The sequence below is a fragment of the Cherax quadricarinatus genome, chromosome 63 (genome assembly GCF_038502225.1).
Source record: "Cherax quadricarinatus isolate ZL_2023a chromosome 63, ASM3850222v1, whole genome shotgun sequence".
NCBI classification, from domain to species: domain Eukaryota; kingdom Metazoa; phylum Arthropoda; class Malacostraca; order Decapoda; family Parastacidae; genus Cherax; species Cherax quadricarinatus.
In genome coordinates this window covers 18,651,763-18,663,407 of record NC_091354.1, presented here as the reverse complement: position 1 = coordinate 18,663,407, position 11,645 = coordinate 18,651,763, and the positions used below count along the sequence as shown (strand labels likewise).

The 11,645-nt window shown below is 39.0% G+C and overlaps 1 protein-coding gene across 6 annotated transcripts in view; it reads right to left on the bottom strand.

Moving 5' to 3' along the window:
* The window catches only part of LOC128698195 (proton channel OtopLc), a 1,090,877-nt gene that overhangs the window by 60,883 nt on the left and 1,018,349 nt on the right, over positions 1-11,645 (bottom strand). For 5 of the 6 annotated variants that reach the window (XM_070098675.1, XM_053790324.2, XM_053790317.2 and 2 more), the window contains one exon: positions 9,860-9,973. In XM_070098675.1, the coding sequence (XP_069954776.1) occupies positions 9,860-9,973 (114 nt within the window). The remainder of the gene's footprint in view (positions 1-9,859; positions 9,974-11,645) is intronic. The other variant, XM_053790314.2, reaches the window with a different exon arrangement.

Below are 11,645 nucleotides of genomic sequence, written 5' to 3'. Positions count from 1 at the left end.
ATTGGCTTGTCCCAGTGGGACTGTTTGTGTTCTTTGGTAGGAGCTGGTCTACTGGAGGAATCTGTAAGGGTGTCCCACCGAATCGCTGCTTCAGTAAACCTTGGGTCTTGAGCTCCTACCACGTCTCTCAAGTGTTCGGGAACTATCTTCTTGACTAATGCACTGGAAGCCAAACACGAAGACAGAAAAGCAGGTAAAGCAACATGTGTTGCTTTGCGCACCTCTATACCTCCCAGTCGTACTTGGAGGTTTGCCTGATCCCATTGCTGATTCTCTAGTGACAGGTTCAGTGCCTTCTTAAGGGTTGACCTCAGGTGTGCGTCATATTTGTCGAGTGTTGGGTTGTCAAAAGAGGGTGCACACCTCAGGAAGTGAGTGAGTCTTGGAATAGTAAGGCACCTTGTGAGGAGATACAGAGCATCATGGGCATCAAGATTGCTTATTCTCTCCTCCATTCTCATCAGGTCATTCAATTTGTCCTTGAGGACTGTGTCGATGGCCTGGAGATCCAGCGGTGCTCCCAGGAGGGTACTGTTGGACGGAGTGGTAGTAGAGACTTCTGGGAGGATTCTTTGCACAGCATTGATTATTTCCTGGTTTGCTGTGATGATTTCACACTTGGAGGGATTGAGGATGAGTCCAAAGTCTTCTCCCTGTGTTTTCACCAGTTGTAGGTCCCCTACCAGGGACTCTTCAGTACCTGCCAGAGTGCCATCATCCAGGTACCAGATGTTAAGCTCGCTGCGTAGGCTGGAAGTTAGTACTCTTACTGCCAAGCAGAAGAGAAGTGGAGCTAGTGGGTCACCCTGCTGAACACTTTCTGATGAGAGAATTTCATGTTCTCCAAACAAAAGAATTGAGGGTTTGCTGTAGCCGGCTGAAATGAAGGGAAAAAGACTGGGGAAGCGATCCCGAGCAGCTGGCAAGACAGCATCTCTCTTTACCATATTAAAGGCATTTCTAAAATCAAGATTGACTACGGCCTTGTCTTCTGGTAGGTCCCTGATGTAGGCCCTTGCCGCATGAGCTGCAGCTTCACTGCCTTGAGGGACCCCAAAGCCCAGTTAGTGTGGCTGGAGTAAGCTGGCAGCTTCTAGGCTAATGTTTCTTACTGCTGCTTTGGCAACGAGACGGCGAAGAGTGTTTCCAACCGCAATGGGTCTGATTCCCCCATCCTTCTTCTTCAACACACACAGTGAGGCTCCAAAAAAGAAAGGTTTAATTTCTTCTGGGATTCGCCCAGCCAGGCAGTTGCTGACGAAAGTTGTTAACTCGGTGAGAAGTGATGCAGATGCACCGAGTACTGGATTTACCATCTCCTTGAGGTGCTGAGGTCGAATTCCAGTGTAACCTCCTGCAGATCCTGCAGGAAATGACACAATCGCCTTATAGACTCCCGATTCAGGCAAAATTAATTGTTCAGTGATGGGGTCTTCCTCAGGGTTGGTGTTGATGGCTATGGTGTCCCTGGTTGGATGCTTGTCTCTTAGTGCTTGGGCTGTGGTCTCATCTTTGGAGGCTACAGTGTCGTCACTTGTAATTATTTGGATTGCTCCCACTGTGTTACCTTCTTCAATTTTTTTGCTAACTTGTGCGCAAATTTTCTCGTTTTCAGTGGGACTTTTCTTGGGTCTACCTTTGTGATTCCTGCGATGATGGGGCAGAGGGACACAATTATCCGTTCTTGGGTAGTTGCACACTGCCTTGATAACTGACGCGGTTAGCAGTTTGCCTCGTCTCTCAAGAACTGCAAGACAGACATTGCCGAACAGGAGTAAGTTGCGCCGTGCTTGGATGGTGCCTCGGGCTTCTATATATATATATATATATATATATATATATATATATATATATATATATATATATATATATATATATATATATATATATATATATACACATGTATATCTATACATGTATATATATATACAGTGGACCCCGGGTTCGCTATACTAATCCGTTCCTGAGAGCTCATTGTAAACCAAAAATATCGGAAAGCGAATCAATTTTCCCCATAAGAAATAATGGAAATCAAATTAATCCGTGCAAGACACCCAAAAGTATGAAAAAAAAACTTTTACCACATGAAATATTAAGTTTAATGCAATAGAATAGTAATTACAATAACAACAATAACAATAAATAACAATAAATAATGAAAGAATAATTGACACTTACCTTTAATGAAGATCTGGTGATGATTGATGGGATGGGAGGAGGGGAGAGTGTGAATGGTGTTAGCATTTAGAAGGGGAATCCCCCTCCATTAGGACTTGAGGTAGCAAGTCCTTTTCTGGGGTTACTTCCCTTCTTTTAATGCCACTAGGACCAGGTTGAGAGTCACTGGACCTCTGTCGTACAACATATCTGTCCATAGAGGCCTGTACCTCTCATTCCTTTATGACTTTCCTAATCGTCATGCAACTGCCTAGCCCTTTCACAAATGATTGCCTGTTTTCATTTATCCACACCAATAACAGTCTCTCAACATTTTCTAACACTTGCGGTCGCTGTTTCGTAATCACAGTTGCACCTTTTGCAAGAACAGCTTCATTGATTGCCGTTTTCTTGCTCACTATAGTAGAGATGGTTGATTGGGGTTACTATACAACCTGACCAGCTCCGACACACGCACTCCACTTTCGTACTTTGCAATTATCTCTTTCTTCATTTCAACAGTCATTAGCACCCTTGGTCTCGAAGGGTTGGCACTGGGAGCTTTCTTGGGGCCCATGGTGACTTATTTTGCAAAAACAGGCACCAAAAGCAGTGATAATATGGATAATATGGAATGTACCGAATGTATCCTAAGATGCGTGCACAATGGCTGGCTTGTAAGCACTGGCACACACGGGGCAGTTCAGGCCACACATGGACATGTCTCGTACAAACCACATCGCATACCGGGTTTTATACTGGGAAGCGAGGCAAATTTTCTGTGATATAATGCATCGGTTACCGGATTTATTGGATACCGATAGCATCGCGAACCGGGGGTCCACTGTATATATATACAGTGGACCCCCGAGTTTCATGATTAATCCGTTCCAGAGAGCCTGCCGAAAGTCGAAATTGCCGAATGGCGAAACCATTTTCCCCATAAGAAATAATGGAAATAAAACTAATCCATTCTAGACACCCAAAAATATTAAAATAAATTTTTTTTTCAAATTAAATAAAGATTTACATACTGAAAACAATGAGAAATCAAGTACATACATATAAAAAATAATAATAACATTACACTTACCTTTACTGAAGACTTCTGGGTGGATGGAAGACGGGAGGAGGGGATAGGAGGAAGGTATGCACTATTGTTTGGAAGGAGAATCTCCTTCCATTAGGGCTTCAGGTATGAAGTCCTTATCTGGGGTTACTTCCCTGCTTTGTTTTTTAAAGACACTGGCACTGGGAACAACTTGAGAGTCACTGGAACCCTGTCGCACAAAATATCTGTCCAGAGAGCTCTGTTTCTGACGTTTCTTTAAGATTTGTCTGAAGTGGGACACAACATTGTCATTGTACATGTTGCCAATACGGCCTGCAACAGCTTTGTTAGGGTGAAGTTCATCCATAAATGTTTGCACTTCAGTCCACTTTGCACAAATGTCCTTAATCTTTGAAGAAGGCACCTTCCTCTATCTCTCTTCCTCCTCCTCCTCTGCAGCAGTTTCCTGAGCTGTGATCTCTTGCTGTTGCAGATGAAGCTCTTGCAGCTCTTCAGTGGTTAGCTCTTCCCTGTGGTCCTCCACCAACTCTTCCACATCCTCACCACTCACCTCCAACCCCAGGGACATCCCCAATGCCACAATAGATTCCAGAACTGGCACAGGCTCCTTAGGGTCAGCCCCAAACCCTTCAAAATCCCTCTCTTCTACACATCCTGGCCACAATTTTCTCCAAGCAGAGTTCAAAGTCCTGGAAGTCACTCCCTCCCAAGAATTACCTATAAGGTTTATGCAATGGAGGATATTAAAGTGATCTTTCCAGAACTCTCTTAGGGTCAATTCTGTGTCTGAGGTCACTTCAAAGCACTTTTGAAACACTGCTTTTGTATAGAGTTTTTTGAAGCTTGAAATGACCTGCTGGTCCATGGGCTGGAGGAGAGGAGTTGTATTAGGGGGCAAGAACGTCACCGTGATGAAACTAAACTCATCCACTGTTTGCTCTTCCAAGTCTGGAGGATGAGCAGGAGCACTGTCCATTACCAGGAGGCACTAGAGTGACAGTTTATTTTCCAGGAGGTATTTCTTCACACTGGGGCCAAAAACTTCATTAAACCAGTCTAGGAAAATATCCCTTGTGGCCCATGCCTTACTGTTTGCCTTCCACATCACACACAAATTACTCTTGGCTACACTGTTTTTCTTGAACACTCCGGGATTTTCAGTGATACACCAGTAAAGGCTTCACTTTAAAATCCCCACTAGCATTACTACAAAACATGAGAGTAAGCCTATCCTTCATAGGCTTGTGTCCTGGGAGTGCCATTTCCTCCTGCATGATGTAGGTCCTCTTTGGCATTTTCTTCCAAAAGAGGCCTGTTTCGTCACAATTAAACACTTGTTGGGGTTTGAATTCTCCAGTGTCTACGCACTCCTTAAACTCCTGTACAAACTTCTCAGCTGCAATTTTGTCAGAACTGGCAGCCTCACCATGCCTTATCACACTGCGAATGCCACTACGCTTCTTAAATCTCTCAAACCAACCTTTGCTGGCCTTAAAATCACAAGCATCACCACTTGTTGCAGGCATTTTCTTTACGAGATCGTCATGCAACTGCCTTGCCTTTTCACATATTATCGACTGCATAACACTATCTCCTGCTAACTGTTTTTCGGTTATCCACACCAACAGTAACCTCTCCACTTCTTTGAGGATTTCTGATCTTTTTGTCAGCATATTTACCCCTTTTGCAACAACAGCGCACTTTATTTCCTTTCCTTTCGCCACGATCGAAGAGATGGTTGAATGGGGTTTGCCATACATCCTGGCAAGCTCTGTAACACACACTCCACTCTCATATTTTTCAATGATTTCCTTCTTGAATTCGATCGTGTTCCTCACTTTCTTTACCACAGGGCTTGCACTAGCTTTCCTTGGGCCCATGGTGACTTATTTAGCAGTTGCAATAACAAAAAACAATGGATTATTACGTATGAACCCGCGGGGTGATGGTCACGTGTTGGTAAACAATGGCACACTGAGCGTGAATGGCGTGGGAGACTGGCTTTGTGTGAGCGGTGACGGGCGGACGGGTACCGGACGGTCGCCGAATCATGAGTTTAATCACGAACTGCGAGGCAAAATTTTGCCGAAAAAACTTGCCGAAAATCGGATTTCACGACAATCGATGCCGCCGAAACTCGAGGGTCCACTGTATATATATACATATGTCATGCCGAATATGTAAAACTGGTCAATTAGCAAGAACTCGTTTAAAATTAAGTCCTTTCTAAAATTTTCTCTTATACGTTTAAAGATATATTTTTTTCATTAATGTTGATGTAAAAATTTTTAATTTTGCACCAAAAGGAATTTAGAAAACTTACCTAACCTTATTATAACAAGCACAATTTATTTTAACCTAACCCAACTAAATATATTTTAGATTTGTTTACAATAATTTAATACTAAACAAACACAGTGAAATATATTTTTTTCGTTAGGTTCAGAATGATTTTGGTGAAATTATTGCATACACAAATTTTCACTTGTCCTATATGGCAAGATGAGCATTGCTATTTAAGCCAAGATCGCAAGTTCTGCCTATTCGGCACGACATATATATACACACAGTGGTACCTCAAGTTTCGAACAGCTCCCAACTCGAACAATTATGTAAGTGTATTTTTGTAAGTGCTTTTGTAAGTGTATTTATGGGGGTCTGAAACGGACTAATCTAATTTACATTATTCCTTATGGGAACAAATTCGTTCGGTATCAGCACTCGAACAGCCTTCTGAAATGAATTAAGTTCATAACTCGAGGTACCACTGTGTATGTATGTATGTATACATACATACATACATACATAATAGACATACATAATGGACATACATTACAAACATTATGGACAAACATTATGGACATACACTATGGACATACACTATGGACACACAATACAGACATACACTACTGACATACATTACTGACATACATTGTCCTGCCTGGAATGTCACACTTCAATTATACTGATATTCACCTCTGTATGTGTGCCCAGTAATTGACCTCCTTCACCTGCAATCACCAAGTGCTGTTTGCTAGTTGACAGTGTCATCTGGGGTCCCATAATGCTCTGAACCCCGGTTACTAACCCTGCCCCTTGGGATAAACACCACACTCTCACTAAGGACGCTTCCTCTGCCAACATTTCATTTCGTAAGATCCACTGGGTTCTTCTGGCTGTTTTGAAGATTTGAGGCAGTTTCTATTATTCTTTGATATTTTCTATGAAGGATGGCAATTCACTTTGTTGACGCACAGGATTTATGATGCTTATTCTGACTACCAGACCAGGCTTGTCTGTTATCAAGTTGGGCTGACTCATTCTCTTGTGGACTTCCTATGTTTGCTTAGCATGGGATGGGCCTTCATTCATGAGTCCAGTTATGGTAGACCACACCTCTTCTTGTGCTGTGGATCTCACACAGCTTTCACCTCTGTTCCTTGGTCCAGCACCCATTAAGAGGAGACAGGCCCAAACCTCTTTTCCTTTGAGGTTTCCCTCTCTCTTTTACGTATGGCTCAGGGCCAATGGACTCATGCTGCATCTCCAAACTCCCTGCTCTTTCTAAGTGAGGTAACAGTTGTTTATTTGTTTCCTTTATGGTTTGTACTGCAGCCAGCAAATCTACTGTCAGACAAAGGGTTGCAAATTTGGTACTTAGTTTAATGAATGCTGGCAAATTTACCATGCCTGGTGCCTAGGGACATCGTGTGTTTCAGTGCCTGCTGCATCTCTGCTCATTTATCTTTTCTTGGTCCTATGCTGGATGGGACTCTTCTCAGTGGGTCCTTTCCTGGGGCATCCCTGCATCAGATCAAAGGTTGTTTTCCACCTGTGGGGGGCCAGCTTGTTCTACATGGATATAAGGGGAGCCCTGAGACAATGCCATACCTCTCTCCATTAATTAGGACAGGTATATTCCCCACCCATCCCTTGAGCCCTCCCCAGCATTATTTCCTCAGCAACTTCCTTAGCAAGCCTGTTTCTAGCTGTCAGGGACCTTCTTTGGGCCAGCAAAGTGGAATATGTATCTGGTGAAACTCCACATTTCTTCTCCAGGAGCATCATGGTGAGTGAGATTGCAGGGAAATTCACATCTCATCCTGGACTGGAATGCCTTGAATTTTTATGCGCCACTGAGACCACTGAATATGGAATCCATTTCCAGATGGATTACCAAAATTGACTTCTACAATGCCTTTCATTATATTCAACTCACTGTAACTTCAACAGATTGTTCCTTCATCTTAACTGGTTGCACTCTAATTTTGTGGCTATGTCGTCTGACCTTGTGACAGTAGCCTTCATCTTCGAGCATTTGTCAATCTATTATTCTCAGTCTTTATACTCATCGTATATCTGTGTTTATTTACTTTGACCACATTCTATTGTTTGGCTGTTTTTGTTTTCACAAGCATGGATGGCCAATTCTTTATAGGTGATGCAACAACAATGACAGCAATGCAATTGGCAGAGGCCTTGAGTGGGGTCCTAATAGTCAGTACTTTACTTATTTCTCCAACAGTAAATATTTAATAGCGGGGAAATATAACATGTTCAGGTGTTATTTCGAAGGTACTGTACATAAAGTGTGTTAACTCCTGATAGTGGCAGAAGGGTAAATACATGGTACACTGACTTGGCCTAATTAGCTGAAATGTAAACTTTCATTATGGATGATGACGATAATGCTTCTAATTTATATAAATGATTTGTTAGAGAGGGATTAAGTACTATACAAATGCAATGGCAAATGAATTGTTGTAACTATAACTAATTTGAGGATAGTCTTTAGATACACATCAGGCTCCCTGTATACTCTATATACTTTATCTTAGTAGAGCTGGTGATCATTTCCCTTGTAAGCCAGTCTCTGACCAGGCATTCTAAATTGGAAAGGAAATATAACTCGTACAAGAACTATTAAGAAAAACACCAAAGAAAGCTTAGTGTGTACTGAATGTAAGTAAAAATTTGTAAGATATACAGGTATACAGATGAGTTCAGTAGTACACTATACACAGTATAATGTACTGTAAGTACAGATTGAAGAAAAGTATGTACTCACTCTACTTTTACTGTGTATAGTATTACAGTATTACTGAACTCTCACTTGCTTCTTTCCATCAATTTATTCCATGTTATCACTCCATTAAAGAATAAGCACAGAATTTAGTTTCACTGGGAAAAGTTTGTTTCCCAGTACTACAATTATTTACGTTTTGGTTATTTATGGTTACTCTATATGAAGATAATGTAACCTACCCAAACTTAATACTAAAATAACTTAAATATGCCTAAGGAAGGAGGAGTTCATTCCTTACAACAGTGACTGAGTGATTGGTCAGGAAATTGTAGCAGTGTTAATCATTCTGAAATACACGAGCTTTCTTTTTAATACGCCAGCCATTTCCCATTGAGGCAGAGTGGCCAAAAGAGATAAAAAAAAAAAAAAACACTTTCACCATTACTCACTCCATTACTGTCTTGCTAAAGGGGTGCCGACACTACAGTTCCAAACTGCAAATATCCCCACCCTTCCTTTGGAGTGCAGGCACTGTACTTCCCATCTCTAGGACTCAAGTCCGGCTAACCAGACATGAGGTTATGTTAGACAATACGTATACGATGTACCATAATTATGAGGCTGGGTTACTGTGGCAATCAATGTTGATCATTTTCCACTAAAATAAATAAATAAATAAATAAATAAAATATATATATATATATATATATATATATATATATATATATATATATATATATATATATATATATATATATATATATATATATATATATATATATATATATATATATATATATATATATATATATATATATATATATATATATATATATATATATATATATATATATATATATATATATATATATATATATATATATATATATATATATATATATATATATATATATATATATATATATATCATTCTTCCAGTCCAGTAACTTAGCTTTTATACAATTTTTTATAATTCAAAGTAAATTAGGGAACTATCAAAAGTTTTTTTAAAATAAAAATAAATTGTCCACCCATCCTTCTTTGTTTTTGTATTATTTATGCATATCAGAATTGTTAGCAGCTTAGATATTAAAAAGCTTCATTAAATTAAATTGGTTTTAAGTGAACATTCATAAAGCGAAGACTGCCTGTATGCAACTCAACAGTATTTCTTTAAACTGAAAAAACTATTAATGCAATAAATTATAAAATCTTGAATGTCAGACGATATGCCAATTAACTTTTTTATCAACTAGATTAAGCTGTTGAATATGATACTGTAGGAGCAGACACCTAGACAGTGGCAATGTGTGGAAGAGCTAAGGTGCAATAAGCTGAAGTAGTCTGTGGTAAAGTGAAGAAAATGTGTCAAGTCTACAATCCTTCAGGAATAATTTACTGATGAGTTAAGACTAATCATAATTATAATGGAACAATAATATTGACTTTGTAAAATGAGAAATATTAAACCATAAAATGTTCTTGAAGATAACAAAAAGGGCTGGCATAAAAGAAACCTAAAACCATAATAACTAAGGAAACTAAAATTGCTTCAACTCAAGATAAATGAACCAAATATATGGCCCTGTGGTACACAATCTCACCATAAAGACCTGAGGTTTTTGAGGCTTCCTGTCACGAGCTGAGTCTGAGAGCAGATAACAGAACACGTACAGCAGGAACAGTATGCTCAGCCCATACAGGTACGTGAAGAAAGCCTGAAAGAAAATATTATATTAACAAATGTGAATTAAAAACATGTAAATAATGAAGAGTATTATACAAACTTCCCAACATATAAATTACATCGAACAACATACTACTGTATATTAAGACTACAATTTGAATGGAAAGCAAACAGTACAATATTCATATGTTGGGAAAGGTATGACTAGTTAATATGTTGATCAAATATCCATGCCAAACCCCAGCCATCCCATGCTTAGCATAAACTGTACAGTAAAAGTGGAAAGACCTTCCAACAGGGCTGAGTAAAAATATACATAAGTTTACACTTAATATCAGTGGGTAACACCAGTAAGTGTTGACTGCTACATATTATACCATAACACAGATTTACGTTGACATAGCCTGTTCGTAGACCAGACTCATGGCTCCCTCTTCGGCCAATTAGCAAATATCTGAGTGATTAAGATAATTCCACAATTTTCTAACACTGCTGATATTGTTGCTTACCTGTGATGCAACAGTGAAAGGGAGCTTACTTGTATGGTGGGCAATCTTATGGTGTGGAAATTCCTCAGTCTTAAAGATTTTAGTCTTGGGCAGGATTAATACTACATCTGATTTAATGAGCCACTGAGTCCACCCTACAGAATTTAAAAGTCTTGTAATTAATTAAATGCCAGGAATATCATTTAGTTTTGTTACACTGTGTGGCACATGTCTGGCTTCCTCAAACCCTACAACATGACTGACTGCTCTGAGATTCAAAAACTTTCTTGGCCTGGCAATTATGTTGCCAACTTGAGACCTACAGTGGTGAGACAACAGATGTACAGTACCTTCTGCTACTTATGTCTATATTCCTAGCCTAACTTTACTGTCTAAACCACAACTCTAGGCTAGATGCTATATTTACTAATAGCTTACAATTAAGCTATTAGTAAATACAGCACAGCAATGCCACCACCCCTTAGGACAGGCCTCCTTGTGGTTGCCACTCGTTCACAGTATCACAGGCTCCTAACCATCTAGAATGGAGAGGCACTAGCTTTTTCATATTGGTGGGATGTGGGGGGAGGGAAAGTAGGTTATTTCACCTGGTCAAACATGATCACTGTCCATGATCCCTATATTCTCTCTTTTTATTTATATTTTTTATTTTTAATTTACCATTACTTGCTTACTATTATAAATTATTATTATAGATATGATAACTAGTGCAATATTATATCAAACTTGTGCCATAATAAGAGTTAGCATAATCCCTGTATTTTATAATTACTTATCATAATCTACTATTATAAACTAATATTTTTGTTTTCTCTTATATTTTTTTTAACTAACATCTGTAGATTTTTAATTTAATTATCATTTCCAGTACTAAACAATTTTATTGTGTTCAGTAAACTTCTATTCTAAATCTACAACTGTTATCAAACTCAAACTAAAACGTTCAATATTAAATCATCAAATCTGTACCATATTAAGAGCAAACTGTATCTCTATATTTTTTAAAACTACTTGTAACAATCCATTAGCTAGTAAGATAAATTAGCTTAGTATCATAATTATTAAGTTTAACATAATACTTTATTCAAAAGTCTAGTTGTAAAGTGAGTCATTCTCAATCTTATGATTATAAGCATTGATCCTGATATCAACCTTTTATTTAATGACTTACACGAATCGAACAGCAACTGTAAT